We start from the raw sequence: 25,604 nt of genomic DNA on the forward strand, positions 1-25,604 counted from the left end.
TATTACATCCCTCACACTCTGTCCTGGCTACTTTTGGAAGGAAGGGTACACAATTACTCCCACACATACTCACACACCTGGACACTTTAGAGTAACCAATAAACATATGAAGCATGTTTTTGGACTGTGAGAGGAACCCAGTTGTCAGAGAAAACCCACACATGCACAGAAGAACACGCCAACTCTCAAGCAAAATGACTTCGATCAACCTGTTATTACTCCCGTGATTAATTGCAGAAAAAGTCTGAATGTGAGACGTAGAAAGAGACGTAATAAGTCAAACACACCTTAACTTTGAAGTGAGACAAAGGAATGTGGTGACACAGGCAAGCCTCTCCCTTCCCTTGACAGTATTTTTAGGATTTTGGCTCCTCGGGTGACAGGCACTCGTGCGTAAACACTTTTTTCAGAATTGGTTTCAGACGCTCAGGAGTACTTACTTATTCGACATCTGGACAAAAGCAGAACTCCCTAAAAGCTCTTATTAATGCTGCTTGTAGTTTTCACTCTCATCCAGGACTAAAGTTCCCTAAACATCTACATTTCCTACAATCCAGGTAAAACATTGATAGCACATTAAAGGGCAGAGAAGTATTCAGATGTAGTAGATTTATTGCTCAAAATATTACTTCATTTAGGTATTCACAGGCTATCAAAATACAGTAGTGTTCCCATCAGTAGTGTTCCCACTTTACCAAAGACCTGATAAAACGTGCCCCATTTAATCCTTCATGAAAAAAAACATTAATGTCTCTGTTTCTGCTGGCAAGTGTTGCACATCTGACTCAAAGCTGCTTCATCATTCTGGGGCATAGTCATCAATTACATCCTTCAAACCCTTTAGAATTAACATGTTTGTAAAAGTATTGAAAATATCCTTCATAGCTAAATATTCATAATCATCTACAGAATGTATACATAGCTTTAGCAACAGTGTTGTGAAGCACATCACCCACCTGGAGAGAAAATGGCATTGCATGATTGTGCTTCTTTAATTAAAAAAATTAAGAGACTATAATTTATGAGCTGTTCAGTTTCCTGAACTGAACTGGGTTCATAAGTGCTCACAGGCTTCCCCATTATCAGTCTTTAGCTTTGACTTGTGATTGATGCTTACAAAATGGTTTGAGATTTCATTTGGCATTCCTTCTGTGACCCTTCAGGCAGGTCAAACTATAAAAGTCCAAAAAACATATATTAATTTATTGCACCACATAATCCTGTTCCTGTATGATTGGGGTAAAACCTGAATATCATCATCACCCTCAAAACCAGCACTCTATACAGTACACCAGCCTCAATATTATGAGGCGTCATCAATTTAAATCCCTCTCAGTCCTGGCAAGCATCTCTTCAAAGCAGTCTTTGATTACATCCACCTCCTCATCACCGCTTGTCCTCCTTCCCTGCTGGAACATTTTCAGTCCCTTTCTCCTCTATCGGGAGGGTTGAACGCGGCCTTCTTTTCTCTTTGAATCGACCTGAGCGAGACACCTTCATGTGCCTGCGACACGTTTGTTCGTTGAAGACAGGTTCCAGCGCGGAGTCATCAAAAGTTTCGTCGCTGAGGAGGTTGGAGCTCTTGCTGGACTCATGCACGGTCAAGGTCTGGTCATCAGATGGCTTGGAACCTACTGCAGTTGGGTTGTTCTGCTTCTCTGCGAATGGGTTAAAGTCTGGGCCAACTGAGGCTGGGCCTAAGTCTTTTGAGCCACCGCTCTTCTTCTTTGGCAGGAATGCTTTCCACCATGGGGTCCTGTCTGTCATGTTGGACTAGTGGGAGGGGCCTGTAAATTAAGAACGAATTTGATTACATGTTGATTTGTTTATGTTCTTGTTCTCTTTAGTCTTTGCACCATCTATTGATTGCTATAACTCAGCTTTCCTTTGTAAAACAACTTCTCTAAAACATTTACGATGTTGATGTCCTTTGGACCTCCATCCCACCACCTTGAAATATAAGTCATGTTAAATCTATTTTAAAACGTTTTTGTGTCCCCGTCTAGATGTCCCTGCAGGTGAGACTAAAACCTCTCAATCTGATCTCATGAATAACCACTGCAACCATATTTAGCTTCTCTGCAAAACTGGTTTAATCAGTTGCGAGTACACACAAAAGCAAATCACAGCTAGAATCAAAGATGAGCAGTCAAAAGGAAAAGAAAAGCTCCTAGCAAAAACCGACCTTTGCTGCAACAGGAAGTGTTGACAGCTAGAACGATCCAAATAAAGGTGAGACAAAGTGCCAGGCCTTTGATGGTGCTGCGATATATCCGAGTATTATATCCAGAACATTCAGTGTTTTCTTTAAACTTGGAGTAAAAACTGATCCCGTCAAAACGTCGCGAAAGTGTCCATTTTACGCACAGACTTGGTGCCTCGGTTCTTTATATTTCATCTTATTTTTTATGTCAAAAAATGTCTTCTGTTGCTCATAGGTTCTCCAGAGGATCCCTTATGAACTGATACATTTATAAGGAGCGGCTTGTCTAGTGAACAAGCAGGTTTCCGCCTCCGAAACTCTCATCTCGAAGTACCTGTCCTGAATCGTGATTGGATGGACCTTCTGAGCACGTCACGTGGGCCCAACTCAGGTAAATGCACCTCAGTGGGTGGGTGGAGTTAATGGTTGCGTGGTAACATACCTCAAGAGAGTGTCCGTCTCTTCCGTAACAGATTACAAAAAACAAGAAAAAAAAACTCTTTTGTGTGAACCAAACCAAGCCCATGTCAGAGAGCCATATTATGTTTAGGCTTTTGATACCGATACAAAGGAGCTCAACGGGCTGCTGAGACCTTTGTTTGTCATTTGCAGTGCTGTTTTACCCAGTAAAATGTAGCTGCGCTGCTTTTAATTAGGCCCAAAGTCAAACTCACTAGATCACCTCGTGCGTCAGGAGCGCATGAAAGCTGCTCCTGCGCTACGCAGAAGAATCTGGTCCTTCTGGATGTTTTGTCTTCTCTTTCTGTTTTTTAAATCCACCACTTACTTTACAAATTTCTGTCATGACTTCCTATCTGAAAGCCCCCCTCCTGACAGGTACACCTTCATGGCACTGATGACGTACTTTATCTGCATTGTCTGAGAGCGTTTGAAACTCGGCTTCCTGCTGATAAGGTTTTGTAAACGATTAAAGCCTCAGACACCACAGTCCAACACAGTGTAAAAGGAAGGTTTTATTGGTGCTCAGTAATCTTATGTCAAACATCAATCCACCCTCCTTTCCTGATAAGATCATGTCGCACAATAAAGTAAAACTTATTTGCTTAATGGCACTTCTCAAATGACAAAGGTCAACTGAACACTATACTCTGTATTTCAGAATTACTTACTAATTTATGAATGTCACTGTTAAATACAGACAGCATGTTGTGCATTTTAACTAGCTGTGGGGGTAAAATTAACTACCACAAACAATCGCAATCATGATCAAACAATTGAGTCAAACAGTCAAACCACATAAAAGCATAATTTTAGCATCATTTTGGAAGCACTTTTGGAATTTTTATAAGGACTTTGCTCTTCAGTGTTTTCATGAAGACTGGTGTTTAAAGACCCAGTCTGATCATCTTTTGATCTATTAGTTCCCAGTGTTTTTTTGTAATTCTGATTATGCTGTTTTTAGGCACACAAAAAAACTGTTCCTTTATAGGTCATAGTTACTGCAGAGCAGGAGGTGTTCATTAGAAATTCCCCTCTGAGTTGTGGGCGAGACTGTTTCATAGAGTAAGCCTGCCCCAACTTTCCATCATCCATCTGTTTAAAGCTTAAAGCCCCTCATAGCACCAAGCATACATAAATAGGGGAAACAAAAATAGCCAGCACTATTAGAGCTATCCAGCCATAAACCAGATTCCAGCTCAGACGAGGAAAACAAAGACGCACATGGATCTAGCCGCCTGCAAGTGGATGCATCCGTATCAGGGAGCTTTTAGCCTGCTGGTTGTAGCTCCCATGTCACAGCTTAAATAAGAAATAAATACTCAGCAAGGCAATTTTAATTTTCTTTACATCCTCTCTCATGAGAAAACCACCATAAGAACTTGTTAAAAACACAATTTTCACCAGAGTGGGTCATTAAGTCAGAAACTAATCATGTGGAAGGGCTAAGAAGTAAAATTCTGAAGCACATTTTAAGGCAGCTGGATGGTCGGGTGTTGGACCTGGGTTTGCTTCTCTGTGCGTGCAATGAACTAACATCCAGTGTGGATAGGCCAGACCCTTTGTGCTGCTGCCTATCTGGGTTTCACTGGACCTTGAAAATACAGGACTCTGTCAGAAAAGGGCATCCGGCGTGAAAACTCTATGCCAAACCTGTGCATATAAGTTAAAGCTGATTTGCTGTAGCTAACCCTGACGGGATGTGCTGAAAAGTGAACAACAATGTATAGTGATAAGGATGTCATTAAAGGTGGTATAAGAATGAAGTAAAAACTGAAAACATAAATATTATATGCATGTTTGAAATAGAGTGATATGTATAAACAGTTTAGAGGGCAGAAAATTATCATGAAAGCAGGTCATAAATCCTAAAACTAACCAGTAGTAAAACACCAAGCCTTGTTACATGTCTAGAGAAAAAAAGATAAGGTATTGATTAACTGGTCTTTAGACCATAATATTACTGTTTAAAAGTGACTGTGTTGTCCTGAGCTATGGGCTGCTCCAAAGATCAGGAAAGCAGCAGAAAAGGCTCCCCCCCTTTCAGGGTTTTGTTTTCCTTCTGAAAATTTCCTCAAAATATCAGGCTATTGGTCAGTGGACAAAAAAAATAGCAAAGATAAGCTTTGTCTTTAACCCCTAGAAAAGTGAATTTATTTACAGCTTTGGAAAAAATCCTTTGTTTTTGCTTTCTAATAGATTTTAAATGAAGTTAATATTGGAGCAGAAGTGGTTTAACCCTTGTGCTATCTTAGATGACCCCACCCTTACATTGATGTGTTCTCCCTACCATGACAAAGGTGGATAAAGGTGGAAAGATTTCATGTAATCCATGGACACCAGTGAAGATCACAAATCATTGAAGAAAAAAGGTTCAGAACACTGTCTAGTGCAGGGGTGGCCAACCCTGGTCCTCAAGAGCCTCAACCCTGCCAGTTTTCCAGCTCTCCCTGGACTGCTTGATGCTGATAACCTAAATCAGGTGTGTTCAGTCAATCAGGATGTGAAATCATTTGAGTCAGCTAATCAACAGTAAGCTGGTGAGGGGGAGCTGGAAAACCGGCAGGGTTGAGGCTCTTGAGGACCATGGTTGGCCACCCCTGGTCTAGTGGCTCTAGATGACCCAACTCCCAATGTTGAAGTGCCTAAGATAACACAAGGGTTACTGCGTATTTGCATCAATAGGCGTCAAGGGGTTAAAATGCATGAAGGTTGTGGACACATTTTGTAAAGATTTCAAGTGAAAGACCAGGTTTCGGGATATATCCTTATTTCCTTTACTGAATGACAGTTCCTGTGTGATTTTATGTCAGCAAGAGTGTTTCTTCTGCTGGTCCAGGAATCCCTGAATGGTTTCTGTCTAGTTTGTTGCCAACAGGAAAGAAACAGCGAGTGGAGGGGTTGAATTACAGAATGCCTGCTGACTCCTTCCTGCTCTCAGTCTCACTGCTACTAAAGTCAGTGGCCTGCATACCTGGGGACTCCCTCCTCCGCCTTTTTCCATACTCCAGTGACTCTCCTCCTCTGTTTCTCTTTTGCACACAGATGGGAAAACATTATTTAACCCCAAGCACTTGACTAGAAATTAAAAACTCCATTTATTATTTGGTAGTTTCATAAATGTGCATGCATTCAGGAAAATTGAGCCTTTGAACTCTATTTTTTATTAGTGTTACACATTTTCTGTTTTGAAGTTTTGTCCTCAGACTTCACAAGGTGAGAGTTTCTCTGTTTTGCCATTTTTTGCAACTTTATTAACAGTAACATGACTCCTGAAAAACATCAGAAGTATATGATCACTTGTTTTATTGGTTCTCAGTTTTAAGTAGCAGCTTGCACCCTGTCCCATGTCTCCTAATCTCCTTTCTTTGAATTTTTCAGCAGGTAGCCTTTCTGTGTGATGAGCTAGGTCCGATAAGTGCATATTTGTGCACACACTATTTTTTTTTCCGATAGAGATAGTTAGAATAACCATTAGTCTCTTCACTCTGTCTTCTAGATGAAAATAAAGGAAAAGAGGCTTTTAAACTAGAAAAACAAACAAGAGAAGTATGTGTGTTGAAACCTGAATGATCCCAATGAAAGTTATTGGAACAATGCTAGGAGTTGCGTAACGATTTCCCTCTCCCTGTTTCTGTATCTGCAACAGCTCTGACACAGTGAAATGCAAGACTTCCCTTTGACACAACAATGGGGCAGGAGGTCGCATGCACGGATGGGAAAAAAATACCTTTAAAATGCTACATCTAAGATTCTGCCAAATACAAAAGCTCTATGAAGTGTATTTATTGTGAATTAATACAGCCATGAATCTAAAAAACAGCCTTATTTTAAGTTAATAAACTAAAACCTTCCATTTTTATGTTAAAAAAAGACTATTATTTTTTGAAAAATAAAATGTGATAGAATAAAAAAAATGCCACTGGGTTGAATTTTTTCAACTGTTTTTTCCTCAGGGCTGTTTTGGAAGTCATCGTCTACTCCAACTTTGTCAGTCTTGGGATCATATGGGTTAACAGATTCTATCTGTGCTGTCTTTGGGCGAAGGCAGGGTTCACCCCAAGCAGGTCATCAATCCAGCACAGAAAAGCACAGAGACAGCCGAGTCTCACTCAGTTTTCTCTGTTTTGTTTGATATTTCATTGCAGTAGTGCTTTCTTTGGTATCAAAGGTGCAGAACCATCAACACACTACCATTAATTCTTGCTTTTCTGCATTTTGAATGGTCGACATAGTTACTATATAGTTATAGACACACTATCACCCCTCTTCTCCTTGGGTATATTACTGGGGCAAATATTATTCCAGAGTACATCATCAGACTTCCAAGCATTGCTTTCTGGAGGGAGCTTGATCATCTGCGAACCACTTTAGGTCCATTTGTCACTGCAGCCTGAGGGCCTGCAGATAATGTCCATTCATAAATGTTTTTTTAGTATTGTCCCTGCCCAAAGCAAAGATTTACTTTATGTGACTTAATCCTATAAATATCCCATGAGCAATGCTCAATTTAATCCCCCACTTGTTCGCAAATCTATTTTAAGAAAATGTTTTTTGAAGTGTTAAACTGTTTGCTCACACAGTCTTAGTGTGTCAAATCCTTTTCACTCACTGGTTGTTACACAGTGAAAAATAAAAATAAAGTCTGAAATCTTTTTGAAACTTTTTTAGATCACCTCAATGGCGTCAGATTCACACCAATTATACACTCAAAGTCACACACAAGCAAGTAGAAATATTTATTACAAGCTCTTTGCCTTTATGTTAAGCTTAATCAAATGTGGTAAACGGCCACTTTCATCATTCAGTTTTCTGGTTATTTAGGAGCGGACACTTCAAAGTATGTCTGCGTTTGCTTTGGGATGACAGTAATGTTTCGGTCTCATACATGTGCCTGTTACAGGAGCAAGTCATTGTCAAAAGATAAATCTTGAAAAAAAATTGTCACTGTGTTGCATTGACTAACAGGTTGAACAAAGGTGTGCTAACCATGGGAAAGACAGCAGGAAGGCAGCCAGTCAAACTGGTAGAGTCAGCTAGGAAAAGAACAAACCCTGCAGAGGAAGGGAGCAGCTCCAGTATCTAAGAATTGTAAACACTGAATTGTCCTCAAATAAATGACAAGGTTTGTTGGATTCTTTAAATTCTGCCAATTTTTTTAAACGACCCTCCCTATAGTCCTCAACTTTCAACAAAATAATTCATGGGTGCCTTACGGGTGGAGCAGAGAACTTCCATGGAATGAGTTTCGATTGGTTCCATTATGATTTTAATGTGAGGATTGTATTGTTTGGCTGCTCCTCCACTCAGCAGGGAAGTGTGATTCACGCAAGACAAGGAAGACGGAAACTTGCAGGAATGCAGACAGAAAGCTATTGCAGTTTTCGGTTTTTGGCGACGCGTTTGTTAGCAGTTACACAAAAGATGAAACACAAACAGGATGCAGGGACCACTGAAAACAAAACAGTAGACCCAGAAGCTGGAATTTAAAAATCCACAGTGTTTCTTTCTGTTATTTTAGTTGTGTACAGATTTGTATTATTATCAAAGGAGCAGGAGTGGTTTTTCTCCAAAACCTTTCCTGCTTTCTATAACATTATAATTAGTTTTACATTATTCACTTAATATGCTTTAGGAGAAATCTTACTCATGTTTCATTGTTGATCCATCAACTTTTATATTTTGACTAAATATGGGGTGGGGTCAAAGACATTGCTTCTGAAGTAGGTGACTGTTCTCACTCATCCTGACACTGAGTAATGGCATCTGGAACAAAAATCTTGCCTTAAAGACACGGCTTCTAAATGTCATGTACTAATCTAAAAGTCAAATCAAAGACATAGTTGCTAATTATCATAATTGAAGTCAGATTAACTGTCTTCAAACCACTAATAGATGCTGAACCTGTTTTCAGTAAAAGAATTTTAAAAGCTCTGCCCGTCTCATTAAGTGTGCCTCATCAAAAATGTTTATATATAAACTTCTAATGCAGTTAGATGTTGAGAAAGCAAGAGGTTCATTGGTGGTTCTAAATTGTCCCTATAAGTGTGAATGTGAGTGGTTGTCTGTCTTTGGTGGACTGATTATGTTTCCACTTTTACCAGACGGTAGCTTTGTAGGCTCCTGCAAAACTTCAGGGTCACTTCTGTGAAAACCCACTTCTGTGATCCTGAAGTGGGTTTAGAAGATAGTTAGGTGGGAGGTTCCAAACCACTTCAATCATCACTGGATTCAGAATAATCACAAATCAAACCCTTGTTGTTACCATTTTATTTATTGCATGTCTTTGCTATTTATGTTTTCACAAAGTACAACAAGCTGTTTTCCTTGAAAATCCGCTGAATGCTTCTTTTCTGACTTTGAAGCGGCAGCGCGGCTTTGTCTGAAGTGATGCCAACAGAGAGCACACGAAGAAACAGAGGGAGGAGGGAGGACTCTCGTTCTCAAACACACCCAAAGTAAATGGCTAAGAAACTCTGTAGAAGACCATTTACAGATTCCAAACTCAGAAGTCACATTTCAATGAGTTGTTGCTCAGCAACAAGTGCCTAATTCATTCAAACACCCAAAATGAACTTATGATGAAACCACGATCACAGAAATTACAGAAAAGGAAATCTTTTTCCTCCAAATCCAAGTAATGGCAAAAACGCAAACTTTTATTTCAATTTTTATAGTTTATAAGTAGTTCACTACAGTTGGGACCAATCAGCTGTAACTTTGAAATTAAGAGCTCTCTTTACAACAGATGGGATATTTCTTCAAAAAGAAGACACACAAATATATATTTGTAATTTCTTTTTAATCTGCAGATGTTGGTAAATAAAATTTCACACTATTTCCACACATTAATGGTAAAGTGCAGAGAAAGATGTCGGCTAAACATCCCAGAAGCTTCTGATAAAGACATGAATCCCCTCTAGAAGTGTCTGTGAAAGCGTTCTGAGATCAAAACAGGAGTCTGGAGAGATATTAAAAATGCATCCATATCCAGAACAACACCGTCCATTATGAAGCACTGTTTTATAATCATTTTTGATGTGAGCAACTTCAAAAACCAAAGTTTTTCCTGTAAAAAATAAAGAAGTAAAAATAATACGCTAGAAAATGTTCAAGGTATACTTGGTTAACTCATAAGGTGCCTTTAACCAGTTGCAGCCATGAAAAACTTTTATAATCCCACAAATCTAAAATCTATAATTTATTAACAAAAGGGAAGCTAAAAAGATGTAAGCTTGGCTTTAAAATAATTTGCACAAGTACTAGAATAGTTGGTCTTAAAGAAACTGGTTTCCATATTTATACTATTTGTTTCCATATAAAATGACTGTATTTTGAATGTGTCACTTCAAATTGTTTATCACCTTAAAGCACCTAATAATGTGTGTATTGATGAGTTGGTACAAAACCACAATAATACATTACTTTAGAATTGTTGAAGATTTTTAAAATACCTGGGTTTTAAGCAAACTTTTCCTATTATCACCCAATAATCAGTAATAAAAACAATGGATCTTTGGACATTACACTTAAGTCAATAAAGGTAATCTCTATTTATCAACACAATTGATAAAATGAGTAACATCTAAGATCTACATGTATTAGGTATATTTTTAAAATGTCCTGACGATCACAGATTTATTGCCGGTACATAAATATTTGTACATATAGGCTACTGTAATTGTTAGTGTTTAAGATTTTTTTGGTTTTTTTTTTTGATGATTAACAATTATGGAAATCAGAGTATCAAAAACTGGTTCAAAAATACTCTTGGTAAAGAAAGTAATTAATATAAACTTGTCAGACAAAGATAGAGCTACAAAATGGCTACATCTCACTTTTCCCAGTCAGACCTATTGTTTAATTGCTTTGCTATTATGACTGATTTTAAAGAACAAACGAGATTTGAGAGGACTTAATGCCACTTTCAGGGTTAGCTTATTTCAAAGATGAAAAGTTTGTTGCTCACACTGTACCTAAAAGTTATTTATGTAGTTTTATGAAGTGATTCACCCAATTTATTAATTTCTTCAAAAGGATTTTAGCTGCTGTGTAACATTTAGATGTCCCCTGGCATGGAAGATATGTTTGTTTAAACATTTAGTCTGTAAACTCGTGAACTTTCTTTTTTTTACATATTGTTACACGCCACACACCCCTTTTTTAATTTTATGTTGTTTTTTTTTTAATAGAGTTTATTACCGGTACAAACTGAAGTTGAGTTCTACAGCACGGAGAATATAGCTGTAGTTCTGAAAAGCTCCAAAGGAGGGCGCTAATGAGACCAAATAAGTAAAAAATACTGGCCGCCGTAAATATTCCACGAAGAAAAAGAAAAATAAGGAGTGCTATGGGGGGGATCAACCATTAAGTCTCAGAATTAAACAACTGCTGCTTAATTATTGGGTTAAAATACAGGGTTGTGTAGATACACACATGGTTAGGGGAGCTACTTCTCCTTGTAGGGAAAGAGGTAGTGGGACAAACAAAAGTGTTGCTTGGAAATTAGCCTATTAATGAGAGAAACAAACAATAATGGTGGTAAACCCCTGGTTAAGACGTTTTTGTACCCGGCCACTCATTTCTGGGTTTTTCCAACCGTACAAGTGGATTTGTATCTCCACATGAAGATGGATGGTAGCAAAGGGAAGGGAAACTGGGATGAAATAACAGCAGACAGGTTAGACACAGTCCATGCTTCATTTATTCCCATATATACAAATGGATATAACGACCCAGACACAATGAGAACTGGTTTTTCTTTCTGTATCCCTTCATTGGGAAAATATGTCGGAGTTAAGACGTCAAAGGATCTTTCAGTTTTTGCAGTTGAAATGTTGACAATATATAGTTTACACTGGTTAGAACAGAATAGAATTGGAGATGTCATAATTTGTTCACACTCATTGTCAGCTTTATTGTCTCTGAAGTCTTATTCTTCTGACAGCAGATCAGATATATTGTATATCAGATTTATGTGGGTACCAGCACATAAGGGGGTGGAGGGAAAGGAAATGGTTGATTTTCTGGCAAAAAGGGCGTTGAAACGGGCTATAGAGATGAAAATTCCATTAGGTGGAACAGAATTTAGGGCGATTATTAGAAGGCGTATTATGGAAGAATGGCAGACACAATGGGAAAGGGAGATGAAAGGTCCACATTTATTTAGTATTCAAGACAAAGTAGGGAGAGGTATGAATGTCAGAGTAAACACCAGAGATCACGGCATAATATCACGGTTGAGGATGGGACACACTGGTTGAAATAATACATTGCATATGATAGGGAAACACCCAACTGGTTTGTGTGATAGCGGGAAAGGGGAAGAGTCAGTGGAGCACCTTCTGTTTCATTGAGAATGTTGTGATTATAGGTTTTTTGAGCAGGACCAGGTTTTTTTTTTTGGTGGCCCTAATACTCCGTCGTAATGAGGAGAATTTGGGGCTTTTTTTTTTTTTAGGTAGTCCCCACTCTGACCCTGAGGTGGCGGTAATGCAGCTTCACGTTGGTGCCTCCCGCCAATAAACCACAAGAAGAAGAAGAAGAACAAGGAAGAAGTGCTCTGGTCATGTAATGGCAACATAACGAAGGTTAGTTATACTGACACGCGACAATCTTAAATGAACATTATTTACTTTAAAAAATAATAATAATTAGGTAGGAGATAGAGTTTGTGTTACGTCTGTTTTAACTTATTGTTAAAACAAAGCTTTGGGTTGAAGCTATTTTAGCTAACCTACCTAGCAGGAGGCTAAAGAAATGGATTTTTTGAGTTTATTTCTTCATTCATCATGACCCTACAGATGTTTCGGTGTCGACTGTCCTCTATCGTTTGATATTTATATACTCGACAATTAGCGGTGCTTAACTAACACGGAAACGGTCTGCGAAGACTGAGGAGCTTTTTCTGGATCATGTACAGTACAGACTGTACTGAATGTGTTCGAGCCACTAAGAAAATAAACTGTTTGTGTTTTTGGTTTGACAGCTTCCAGATGCCGGTTTGACCGTTACTCTAGCAGAGATGAGCGTTCCCTGTTTAGCATCCGCCGCTGCCCGAAGTTTCTGTCTGCCGGGCCCCGCAGCAGCAGCCGGTCTGATCTGCTGGCGGTTTCTAGGGTCCAGTTCTACCCACAGGTGGGATTTTCTGGATTATCATGCAGGGGGATTGCGCCGATTTCCTGGGTTGGGACAGTGGTCTCCAAAATAAAAGCTCACATGACCCTTGGTGTTCTGTTAGAGTAGTAAGGGAAATTCCTATTAAACCAATACTATCTCAGGTGAAGTTAATAAATATTATTTAATCATTAGAGTTCAGAGTATCCACAACAATACTGTAGCTATAACCTGTCAAACAATTTTAAAACATTAAAACACAGATTGTAAAGCTATGTTTTATCTTTTACTCTTCCTGTTGCTTAGGTTTAGGAAAGTTTTGATGCATAAGTGAAAGGTGACAAAACTTTCTTGTCTTTTTAGAAGAACTATGTCCTCCAAAAGACAAATGGACCACCTAGAAAGAACATCGAGTAACTACAGACAAAATGTAAGTTTGTACTTTGTTCCTAAATCACTCAGCTTTGGCGCTTTTAAACATTTCCTTTTGATTTTTGTTGTAAATCCTTACTTTACTTAAAAAGTGTTTCATTTCGACACGTTTTGTTTCTCACAGGCCCTGTATCCAGCTCAGGTGTGTGGAATTACAAGCGAGTCAGAAACAGTGAAAAGACTAAGAATAGCCGTCCCACCAGACTTTGTCTTCAAAGCAGGACAGTGGTGAGTCGATGCATCTCAAGTTTTGAAGTACTCCTAAAACCTTCTTGCAAGTGTTGAGATGACTTACTTTAAAATTGATGTAGAACTTAGAGTATAGGGAAAAAATGAAACAAATCAAAATTCTTTCATCAGATGAGTTACCAACTCGTAATGCCATGTCATAGTTAGTTGTGGCAAAAACAAATCCCTTTGTTGGGAATTGCAAATTGAAACTGTAGTTCTAATTAGGTAAAGATGAAAACAAGCAAACACAGGACTACATGAGTCAACACTCATCAGTTTTACTCAGATCTTCGTTTGCTCGACAATCTCCAATCCCAAAACAAACATGTCATATGCTTGCAGTGCCAATAATGGCCACTTGGAGGCAGTGAAGCACCAGCTAGGTCAAATCAAATCAAACTTTATTTCCAACTCATGCTACCCAAAGTGTTTCAATTAAAACCAAATCACAAAAAGTCAAGACGCTAAACAGATATTTTGTTTAAAACCCATATACAATGCCCCCCCCCCCCCCCTCCACACACACACACAGACCATGATAAGAAAAATGATGCAGTGTAGAAATCTGACTTTGTACTGAAGTGGGGAAAAGATATTTTGGTGACATGTACACATCGGTAACCCCCCCCCCCCCCACTCAAGTTCACTTAATACACTACCACGGGGCCCCCCAGATCTAGGTTTAAGAGCCAGACCTGGGAGATCCCATTGCAGCGACCCCATTCACTGAGAAGGGTCAGTCCCTGATGTGGAGGATCCCTCTGAGGAAAACACTGGAGCTACGAATAAAATGTGAAAGAAATCAAATGAAAATTTAAATAACCAAATAAACCTTAATAGACAGATATAAAATGGTAAATGTGAATAAAATTTTATATATATATATATATATATATATATATATATATATATATATATATATAATATGCGCAGACCAAAAGTTCGGACACACCGTCTCATTCGAAGAGTTTTCTTTATTTTCATGACTATGAAAGTTGTAGATTCACACTGAAGGCTTCAAAACTGTGAATTAACACATGTGGAATTATATACATAACAAAAAAGTGTGAAACAACTGAAAATTTGTCATATTGTAGATTCTTCATAGTAGCCACCTTTGGCTTTGATTACTGCTTTGCACACTGTTGGCATTCTTGCAGCGTTTATGGCGCATGACTGACAGATTCCCCCGATCTCACTTTCAACTGGTAGGGTTGTGTTCATCCAACAAACTCACTCCTGATTGGCGAGAGTGGTTGCCATAGAAATGCTGACTTATTCAGTATACAGTCAATGGTTGTAACAATGTCATATCTGCAATTATGAAGATAATTAAAGCCTGAAGCAGCATTGTATGGCCCGCAGTTGCTACCCACCACCACCCACACTAGCTGAGCGACTGCTTCAGGCCCTTCCCCATCGCCCTCTGCCTCTGTCCCCCTGACCCGATCTACTTGGCCCGAAAATTAGTTTCCACTAGTGATGGGTCTGGCAACACCGACGTGTCGGCTCACTTGTCGAGCTCATAAAGGGAAACCCCGTGTCAGTGCACGTATCACTTCAGGAGAAGTCAGGTGACCGATACAGCCACTATGTCACAGTTGAGCCAAACAAGGAAGCCCGTCTACCAGCAGTGTTGCCAGATTCTGCGGTTTTCCATCTAATTGGGTGGGTTTGATTTTGCGTGTAGAAAATGTAATTGGGGTGGTTTTTTATTTGGCGGATTTTAGTTAATTTTATTATGAGTCTAAGCTATCTTTTATATTGAAAGATATTTTATTTAAAAAAAATTACCAGATCTATTTGGTTACATGACTGTCACTTGGGTGCTAAATCAGTCCAGCGGTGAGTTTAATAGAGTCGGGGGGGGGGTCCATTTTTGATGCCTCGGATGCGCCCAGCTTGAATGTTTCTCGCGCTCGCGCGCCCCCGTTTTCCCCGCCTGCCTGTGTTTGACGTTTTATTTTACTGAAGGAGTTGAATGTGGTGTTTTAATGAGGTTTGTGGAATTATTTTGTTTTTGGCTTTTTGTCCCCCCAGTTCATCTCAGTGTCCGCTTGATGTAGCAGAATACAATTCCACTTCAAACAGACTCCTATTTGTAATGAATCATTTTCTGTTTTGGAGGTTAAATGTGGCATTTGTTCAGCAGAACTGTTAAACTTAAAAGCACTTCCCCAATGCTGGAGCATTATAGAGTGAGACCTGGGAATGAGGGACTACAATGACAAATATTGTGTTTAGATTAAATTAATACGTAAATCAGCAAAGTTTCTTAGCTTGGTTGCCTGCAATGCCATTTTTGGTCCAGCAGAAGTCAGTATTAAGTGACACAGTATCAACACAGTTTGGGCAATGTGCTGAAACGATTCACGAGGCCTGATCAACCCATCACTACTTTCCACCATTTACTAGGTACATACAAATTAGAGTATGTGGTTTGGGTGACATTTTTTGCTCAAAGGCGCAATAAGAAACAAGAACTGCAAAAACGATGTGGTCCTTGGAGCCCAGGACTTCTGCGGGACATCATTAGGGGTCAGCATGCTGGTCTGCTGGCAGCTTTTATTTGACAGAAGGATTTCTTATCAAAAGTTTAAGGTCACTTTTAAAATAACCTCATCAAATAACCATTTATCTCCTATGAGTCTTGGACCTCGGCATGAGTTGCCAATATTAATTAGTGCAACATGCACATGTAGTTTGTACATGCTGCCCATATTTTTGGTGGGCGGTGGTAAGACGGCCAGTTGCTCTGCGCTGACTGATAATGAATGTAAATGGATAAAAATCCTCGAGCTTGAGTGTTTACCAGAAACAGAAAGACCCAGTCCTTCATCTCCAGGTGGGAGAGGGAAGAGGCGGTGGAAGGAACATGTGTGTGTGCGTTTATGTGCTCATTCTGTTGTGTGTGTGTGTGAGGATGGCGGTTGTCTGCTGCTTTCCAGGCTGGCCTCGTCACGCCGGTCTGTAAAGCAACGTTTTTTAATGAAACTTTATTGGTGATTTGAGCGTTTCGCCTAAATGCTGAATTTATGTTGCCAGCATGGAAAGAAAAAGTCTCATAGTTGCAAAGCAAAAAATCAAGCAGTTGTACAAGTTGAAGATGAAGAGTGTGTAGATGTACCAGGCTGCATGATGGCACACAGAACTGTACTGCACCCCCATGCAGTGTCTTAAAAGGGCATCGCTATGATCACAGTGTTTCCTCCATCCTGCCTTCTGTGCCTGGATAGACGCCCGTTCTGGAAATGTTCTCTTGTTGTTTTTTTAAAGAAAATTGGACTTAGCGGTGCATCCATCCCTTTTAGTGTGGAATACATTAGGAATGAATGGTCACGTTGCTGCAGCACCAGCTCAGCTGCTGTGCTTGTTGATGTGTTCAGGCTGTTCGGAACTGCGCTCTGAGTTTTGGATTATTAGAAAATCAGGAAACTTGTCTGCAGAGGTCAAAGTGTTCCTACATTAAGCCTCTGACTTTCACTTCAATAATACCATATTTACGTCTTGAAGACCCACTCTAATTAAAATCACAGTTTGGTGTTTTTCACATGTTCTTGTGGCATTTTTCTGATGATGAATGGCCTAAAGAAAATTAAGATTAAATTGTATTTATTTATTTAAATCCTGAATCCGGAGCAGAGAGAAAAATCCAGTTTGAAAAAGATTGTAGTTGTGACGTAGAAAATCTGTTGTGCGTGCTACAAGCTCCCGGTTTCTCTCCATTCTGATGGATCTACTTCTAGACAACTGGATCCACGAACGACTTCGTGGATCAACCTCGTCTGAGCTGGCATCTGGATTTAAACTGTACGGCTGGATATGTTCAATATTCATCATCATTTTGGTTGGACAGGTAATGATAGGTTGGGGGTGTGAGGGGCTGTAAGCTAGCAGGAGGGAATGTAAAGGGATGGATGACAGGAAGTGGGAGTAGGCTCACTCAGATGTGAATTTCTAACAAATTTTTTGCACAAACTGTTTTAGACAAAAGCCCAGTTTTTTGGTTTTGTTTTGTTTTTTTGGCTAAAAATGGTATAATCATAATCAAGACCACTGAGAAAGTTAAATTAAATACATCAAATATGATCAGAGTGAGACTTAAATTATAATACATGCATGAATTTAGAAACAAGTGTGAGGCTGAAGGAGGTTAGACATCCCTAATACATTTCTCTACTCATTAATCAACTTAAAGATTTGTTTTGCTTTTTTCTGTGAGTTTTGTGTGTAATATCTGATTGAAATCCTGTGTGCAGGGTGGACTTTTTCATCCCAGGTGTGGAGAAGGTTGGAGGATTTTCCATGTGCTCCAGTCCGGCTTTACTGCACAGGGAGGGGGTCATTGAACTGGCTATCAAATACACAAAACACCCCCCAGCACACTGGGTCCACACCATGGTGAGAAATGACTGTAAAGGATGAGAGGAGAGTTAGTTGCTTAAAGAAGATGTTTTTTGATCTGCTTATAGTCATAGGGCTTATGTAGAATCACTGCCTTAAAACAAATGATTTTTTTTGAAACAATTTTAACCCAATTGATATATTGATTCATTTTTTATAGATATTTTTTAGTAGAAATAATACTGACATACAGTGATTTTCTACTGATCGCATTCAATAAGATTATTGAAATTGGATTGGAATTGGTTTATTTCAAGCAATCAAATACTAAAGAAGACAAAATAAATGTGAATTTATTCATAAATATATCAAACTTTAATCATGATTGATTGGAAAAATTAAAAAAAATTCAAAGTTGCAGAAGTTGCAGTTCCTTCTATACGCATACGATCCATGTTAAGGATGTCATTATAATTACCTTTAATCATAAATAGACATATTTGTATTAATGCAGAACATGACATATTGAATCCATTAAATGTGAAGTTTGTCAGAAAGAGTTATGCTGATGTTATTGATTCATTGCTGCATTTCTTAGATGAAAATTGTCTAAATAATTGAAACAGAAAGAAATACCTCATAGCTGTGATGAATCCATGTTTGTTTTCCAAAGTGAACTTTAACTTTATTTGTATGTTTGGGGACTATAATAAAAATATTGGATACTGGATCATTTACGACAAACTAGAAGCCACACTGTCAAAAGTTTAAGTTAATCCTTGATTTTAAGTATCAAAGCATTCTAGAAGTCAGCTTCAAACATATTTAAGGTGTAGTAAATGTTATTTTTGGTTCCCTTTATGAAAATGACTGCATTTTCTCAGCATATTTAGCTTCTATTGTGTTTTTCAGTTTGCATGATTCAGAATCAGCAGTTTGTAAAGGGGTTGTGCTTGGAGCAGACCCACACAGGAGAAACGTTACAACTTTTGTCATAGAAATGCGTATTTCTGCGTCTTGTGTTAGGAGCTGAAGCACCATGCGCTGGCAGTCTGACAGCAACCTGCTTCTCAAGTTTTGCTCTTCCATATAGTAATCCACCGGTGCAGGTTTTTGCATGAATATGGATGATGTGTTCCTGCAGCCCCTCACCCCATCCTCTGCCTGCTCATTTCTGCCCGTGTGTGATAATGAGCTGTAGTAAACAGCTTTGAAATACGGCGCCGTGCGTAAATAAGCAAGAGAAAGCTGCGTGCATTAGTGTTCTGAGCCTTTCAGTTCTGGGATCTTCGCTTGATCCCTTTGTTTGATTTGGTGCATCGGGAGTAGTGTTGGGATCATCCTCAGCCTCGTGTGAGTGCTTTGTGGTGGTGTGCAGATGAAAGTCTATGACAGCACAAACCCCTTTGACTACAAAAGACTGTTGAAACGTGTAAACGCTGCGGTAGCTGGCATTCACATGTATTCATTTCAATACATTTGAAGGTCTTTCTTTAACTTTTTTCTCCTTTTACTCTGCAGTGTGCTGTGGGTTCCCGCGTGGCAGTGCGCGTCGGTGGGGACTTCTTCTTTGACCCGTCACCGTCCGACCCTCCTGTAGATCTGCTGTTGGTGGCTGGTGGTGTAGGAATCAACCCTCTTTATTCCATTCTGTTGCACGCAAAAGACCTGCTGCATCTCAGCCAAGCGTCAGCCGATCGGGGCTGCAACATCGGCTCCACTCACCTCTGCTACAGCGCCAAGAACACACAGGAACTGCTCTTCAAGGTGAGAAGATGGATGATCGGGTAGCCATGACACACACTGTAGGACGGAAAGAAAGTTCCTTTCCCGGTTTATATGGGTCGTAAGGCCATCGGAGGGGAACTGCCACCATTGCTCCGAAATGTGACGCAAGTTGATGACATCATCCACAATTGGAATTTTATCCCCGTTGTACAATCACGTGCACATCGTGCCATTATTGTGAGCGATTAGAATAAACAATGGCGGAGCAAACTCAATTCAGATCATTTCCACAACCAAAGATTTGGAAGACAAGTCAGCCATTACTGCAGCCTGAATACAAGAGTGGATAGACGTTATTTCATTCTGACTCAGTCCCCAAAAATACAGACATGACATTTTCACTGTATATTTACTTTCTAATGCAACTATAACTTCAGCTATATTTATTAAGATACAGAGCACGTGGCAAATCAGTTCATTTTCAATAAAAGTATATTTATTTGGTATATTGAGGCTTTAAAAGTACAAAACAAACTTGATGTACCTACTATGTACCTTGTCTTGTCTGCATCATTCATTGAACATAAACTTATTAACGTATATAGAAGTAAGCATCTTTAGAAAAACTTTGCATGTAAAAAACATAAAAACAGGATCTCAAAGATCCCTATATACCACTCTAAAAGAAAACCCAAACCACTGAAACACTGGAGACGATCGCGTCATAAGGCTTGAAAAGGAAGAAACGCCATTCAGAAGTTTATCAGTTATCACAGACAGTCGCAAGTGAAACCGACTTGCTAGACCGTACAACTGCAGTAGGGACGCAGTACGATTGATGCAATAGCCGATCGCTATGAACTATAAACCAGCTTCACAACCCAACTCATTTTTTTAGACCTCCATCATTGAGGCGTGCAGGGAGTTTCCTGACAAGATCTCCTGCAGCTTCCATGTCACGCAACAGAGCGCCGACGTGGACCCACATCTTCAGCCATTTGTCAAAAGTAAGTCATTCAAATCTGTATGAGCATGACTGAATGTCACCCACTTCCACTCTGCCTCCCTGATTTATCTGCATCATCTCAAGTAGAAGTTACTAGCTCAGCACTGTGTGTTTAATGAAAACATTTGCTTCCCGTCCCTTCAGGTGGAAGAATCACAGAGGAGGAGCTTGAAGCTTCTGTGGACCCACAAAGGACTTTGTGTTATTTGTGTGGACCCCCACCCATGATCGAGGCCATTTCTGAAACCCTCACAGACCTCGGACTTCCAAAAAACCGGATCCTGTATGAGAAGTGGTGGTAGAGGCGCAGGTTATGTAGCTTTTTAAGTTGTCAGGATATTTAGGAAATGGGGAAAATTGTCGAAATTTCTCCCCCACTGCCCAACTAACCCACCAACTACTTCACTTTTTATTCAACTGAAACAAATGCATCCTTGTGAAGAATATATGATTTGTTTGCACGCTGCTACACCTTCAGACGGAAGGCTTCTCCTGATGATTACCAACAAATAAAATTGTAGTTTCTGAATGATAAAAATGCAAGTGTTTTTATGAAGGGTTGTGTGTTAAGAAAAAGTTGCATTTGGATGGAAAATACTAAATGTAAGCTTAGTAGAGATGAAGAACTTATTTTAATCTGATTAAATGTATTTATATTAAATATAGTGACATGTCAACTTACTTGTGCAAAAGCAACAAATGTTCACTCTTTAAAAAACAGTTTTGATCACTCATTTTAGTATTTCGGTTATATGAACACACAGTGCTTATCTTCAGTACAGGTTGTTTGTTACACCAACCTACATTCCAACAAACAGTTTCTCATCCCGGGGTGGAGCAAGTATCCCATGGTGCCCTGTAATGGAACCTCCAGGAGGTCTCTGATTGGCTTGGATCACTGAACATCCCTTGGAGACGACTGCGAGCTCCGTGTCGTCTTCTCTCGGCAGGCGCTTTGCCGATGAGTCCCGTCTCATCATTTCGTCTTGAGATGAAAACTCTTCATGATTCAACAGGAAATTGAAATAAACGTTCAAACAACCTCTTTTTTTTTTCTTTCCAACACTTTATTGACTTTTTTTTTCCCTCTCTCTCATATCAATATCTACACTACTTATACATGTAGTTCATCACGGATAAATGGCTTGCTTCTACATTACTAGTTGTGTCAGGAATGTACTGACTAGTTAAGCACATTTACAAAACAGTAACTTCTTATTTGGTCAGCGATGAAAACCTAAAATTTCCAGTAAAATTCTGATCTTAAACACAACAGCAAAGCAGTTTAAAATCTCTGATGGAAATCTAATGAATTCTTATTAAAAACCAAAACATTTGAGAATTGAAACCAGCTCACAGTTTTAGAAGTAGCCAAGTGCAGACTAATTACCAGGAGGTTACCCACATCTGAGCTGCTCCAGGTTAATAACACACAAACAGATTATATTTCAACGTCTGAATGAGCATAAAAGTGTAGTCTGGGCGACCATGAGTTCACTCTTATGGCTTTTTACTGTCAAGCAGCTTCATTAAAGGGAGATGAAGTGACTAAACCAATAACTACTGCTGGTTTACATGTCCATCTACTGAAAACTCAAACCAAAAAAATGTATACTGAATTGATCTTTACTTAAAAGTTTGATTCAACAAGTTCAACAATTTTCTTTAAAATAATTTCCATTACAAAACCATTACAATCACACCGGATTTAACCCTTGTGCTATTCTAGGCATTTTAACATTGGGAGTTGGGTCATCTAGACCCCACAAGACAGTACGCTGAACCTTTTTTCTTCAATGATTTGTGATCTTCACTGGTGTCCATGGATTACATGAAATCTTTCCACCTTTATCCACCTTTGTCATGGTAGGGAGAACACGTCAATGTAAGGGTGGGGTCATCTAAGATAGCACAAGGGTTAAATGGAAACTTCAGAAATATTTCAGGTTTTATTCAAATCGTATCCAACCATAAACTTGTGAATGAAAATGTTATTGGTTCAGTGACACCAGGGTCACTTGTTTCACCGATGAGATACTGATTTGATTTTGTTCAATATATCATTCAACTGAATTTGGTTTAATATAATTAAAAATTCTTTCCAAAACAAATCTTGATTGGTTCTGAAAAGCTTTTTTCCACAGCAAAAACAGACTCTTAAGAAATAAAAAGACCCTTGTTTGAAGAAAAGTTGACCTATTTTCTGTCCTGAGAGAAAAATAATCTAATTAAAAAAGGTTTTTCAATAAGTTCAGTTTGAGAAAACATGTTTTAGTGACTAAACTTTGAAGAATTCTTGACAGGACAATTTTTTTACTCTTTTTTTTTTCTCTCTTTTTTATTTAAAGAAAAGATGTAAATGGGGTAAGAATTTTTGACATTTTTTTTGCAATGCAGATAACCATTGAATTAAACTAAGGAAAGGTGTAATACTCAACAATAAAAAATGGGAATTTTTACCATAATATCTAGCAAAAATTTGTTTTTAATGTCAAAATAAATTCAAGACATATAATTAAAAAAAAGTTGATTGATCAATCGATACTGCATTTTCTAATTAAACATCAATGGTATTTGATCCCTTTATTTTTTAGCACTCAGCCAAAATTTTGAATTGATCCTGTTGTCAGCAGCTTTTTAAAGGCTAATTATGCAGTTCTGCAAGAAATTCTTTATTCCCAGTGTGTCCAAAAATGTTTCCTGTCATGCAATTTCACATTTTTATGCCATATTTTTTCCAGTCTGTTACAGACTGATTTCTGTGAGTTCTTTTTGCCTTCAGTCTAGTCAAATGTGTTCTTCTTTTCTCAGCTTTCCTATTCGGTTTGCTCCAGTATGTTCTCTTGAAGTCAGACAACAGTCCGTGCTGGACAGCGTTCTTCATGGTGAACACTTGATCAAGAAGCTGCGATGGTCTGACTCTAGTACTCAGTCGATTTCTGAGATTTACAATTTCTGAGTTCTCCATTGTATCACTGTTGCTGTGACCACTCTTTACGATACTGTTTTGATGGCTTTGTTGTTTTTGTTTTGCTTTTAGTTTTACACTTTCAATTTCACAGCAGGAGCTTGCAAACAGAAAGGCCTCCCGTGGAACCAGCCCCAGTCTTCTTAGCTTTAGCAGATGAAGGAACACTGGAAGAAAAACCCACAACAAAGCAACAAACAGCGTGTGAGACTGGTTTGATCCAGTTCCAATGCAGAATTCTCCACAGAAAACTTCAACTATCTTGTAATTAGCAGTTAGAATAGTAAAAACACGTGTCCAGACATGTTTGTATTAATCCACCTCCACTTGAAGCCTCTATGTGTTTTCAAAGCCGTTATACTTTTTTTAAAATATGTGGTTCACAAATATATATATATTTAATTACAGCGGCATGTAATGTTGTCTAATGTTGTTTGAAGGTGCATCTAATAGTAGACAGAAAGCTGTGACATGTTCTCCATTTTTCAGAGAAAAGCTGTAAAACAAAAGACAAAGCAGAGACCAGATGCGCTAAAAGGCTTTTTTCTTCTTTATGCTATTCAGGTTTTTAACCCTCACTTCAGGCTATGTGCCAAAACTGTTAACAAACCCCTGAAAATAGCTGCTGTTTAATCCTCTCCTCCACTCTCACCTCCTCTTTCACCCCTCCATCACATTTCTGACAGAAATCCGTCCATCTAACTGATTTCTCTAGCTTGGACAGGGGGCTCTCGTCAATGTCAGTTTCCTCTTCCTGGTCTTCAGCCGAAGCCCTGCGCTCAAACAGGAAGCTCCTTTGATGCTGCACATCTTCGCGTCTCTGAAGGCTCGCTCTGCTCCCGCTTCCTTCGTCTTCTTCCTCCTCTTCGGCGCCAAGTCTCAGCCTGTCCATCTCAGTCTCCATCACAAGGGACCTGTTTTCCTGCTCGTCGAGAGCCTCTCCAGCAGAGCTTTTCTTTGCCTTGCTGCGACCCCTGAGGTTCAGCTTCTGAAATCAAACAAACATGATTGAAAGAGTTTGGTGCCTTGTGTCTTGTCTTTGTCTTTCTGTCTCTGCAGGCACCTGACAAATCACAACAAAGCCTTGTTTATTGATGCCTCTTTCCTGAACAGTTTCAGGCCAACTACTTGTCTATTATTAGACAACTTCAGAGAGGGGTTTATATTTGCTATAACTCCCATATTTAGCAACATAACTTTTTAATGGCACCTTCTATGCCCTGAAGGCACAACAGAGACAAGTGACAGATTTTTTTGTGGCTAAGATGGAAAACGAGGGGACAAACCTTGAAGTCTTTTCTCTTGCGCTGCAAAACGGGTCTCTGAAGGAAAAGGATTTGCTTAGTCGACAAACTTCCATCGCTGCACAAAGAAAAGAGGAGAGCTTTCATGTCTGTCAGGGACTATGTTATAATTTAAGAGGCTTGTGTATCTCTGCTTGCATTGAAATCCAGCGTCTGCTCTGCTCGAGTTTAGTAACGTGACGGGTTACACGACATCAGTCATGATGTTTTTGTTCGCAACGGTGACAGCTTTCAAAAGCGGTTTCATGTTGAGATGAGCACATAATCACAATATGTCAGATCAGGAACCATCTGTCCAGCAAGTCCACACCTCACTGTCAGGCTTAATCCCAAAAAGAATGAGCCGTGCAACATCTCCGACAGCACAATCAACAAGGCAGTAATTAGTCTTTGCTGAGTTCAGCTTCTAGAGAAGCTGTAGACCAGTTTGAGTGTTCTCCTAAGCTTTACTGGCAGTTCAGTACCTGTTTGTCTTGACAATAGGTGTGGGTAACACGCACATCAGTCTCCATCCATACAGAGCCAAAGACTGGAGCAGTGGAATGTAGTCGGTCTTCACCACAACACCCTGGAGAGTGGACACAGAAAAGAGTGTGATCAATACATAGGGAACAGGTCTGCAGTATTCCTCCCGGTCCATTAACAACCCACATCAACAAGAGTCCACTGCTCAACCACGATGGCATCGTAGCTGACACCCGAGGTCTCCTCTGCAGACCTCTGGAAGATGAAGACACTGTCCACAGAGGAAACTCCATTATCTGCAGAGACAAAGTCAGTGAAGCAGTCAGAAACACCGGAGGATGCGTGTGA

The 25,604-nt window shown here is 39.3% G+C and overlaps 2 protein-coding genes and 1 long non-coding RNA gene across 6 annotated transcripts in view; 1 reads left to right on the top strand and 2 right to left on the bottom strand.

The window, feature by feature from the left end:
- Positions 1 to 594: 594 nt before the first annotated feature.
- Positions 595 to 2,500, bottom strand: LOC101159597 (uncharacterized). The gene is made up of 2 exons (XR_909579.4): positions 2,186 to 2,500; positions 595 to 1,787 (listed from the first exon to the last, which is right to left on the bottom strand). It is a non-coding gene; the product is annotated as an uncharacterized LOC101159597 (long non-coding RNA).
- A 9,614-nt stretch (positions 2,501 to 12,114) lies between these two features.
- oxnad1 (oxidoreductase NAD-binding domain containing 1) lies at positions 12,115 to 21,561 on the top strand. Of its 3 annotated transcripts, none has more exons than XM_004073842.4 (8): positions 12,115 to 12,252; positions 12,651 to 12,799; positions 13,142 to 13,208; positions 13,335 to 13,438; positions 17,701 to 17,842; positions 19,307 to 19,552; positions 20,412 to 20,520; positions 20,664 to 21,561. In XM_004073842.4, the coding sequence occupies exons 2-8, from the start codon at positions 12,687 to 12,689 to the stop codon at positions 20,819 to 20,821; spliced, it is 939 nt and encodes a 312-aa protein (XP_004073890.1). In that variant the 5' UTR covers positions 12,115 to 12,252; positions 12,651 to 12,686; the 3' UTR covers positions 20,822 to 21,561. The 3 variants fall into 3 exon arrangements, with proteins under 3 accessions (XP_004073890.1, XP_078811054.1, XP_020562782.1); XM_078954928.1 differs by having other exon boundaries at positions 12,121 to 12,252; positions 12,658 to 12,799; XM_020707123.3 differs by lacking the exon at positions 12,651 to 12,799 and having other exon boundaries at positions 12,200 to 12,252.
- Positions 21,562 to 22,986: 1,425 nt separating this feature from the next.
- Positions 22,987 to 25,604, bottom strand: part of rftn1a (raftlin, lipid raft linker 1a) — a 30,066-nt gene continuing 27,448 nt past the window's right edge. The window contains exons 7-11 of one of the 2 annotated variants that reach the window (XM_023959818.2): positions 25,443 to 25,552; positions 25,256 to 25,359; positions 24,774 to 24,849; positions 24,140 to 24,475; positions 22,987 to 23,654 (exon numbers count right to left, since the gene is read on the bottom strand). In XM_023959818.2, the coding sequence (XP_023815586.1) occupies positions 23,637 to 23,654; positions 24,140 to 24,475; positions 24,774 to 24,849; positions 25,256 to 25,359; positions 25,443 to 25,552 (644 nt within the window). In that variant the 3' untranslated portion in view covers positions 22,987 to 23,636. Of the gene's footprint in view, positions 23,655 to 23,951; positions 24,476 to 24,773; positions 24,850 to 25,255; positions 25,360 to 25,442; positions 25,553 to 25,604 lie in introns of those variants that run through there. The other variant, XM_023959815.2, reaches the window with a different exon arrangement.

The sequence above is a fragment of the Oryzias latipes genome, chromosome 11 (genome assembly GCF_053564925.1).
Source record: "Oryzias latipes strain Hd-rR chromosome 11, Olatipes_Hd-rR_3.1".
Taxonomy (NCBI): Eukaryota; Metazoa; Chordata; class Actinopteri; order Beloniformes; family Adrianichthyidae; genus Oryzias; species Oryzias latipes.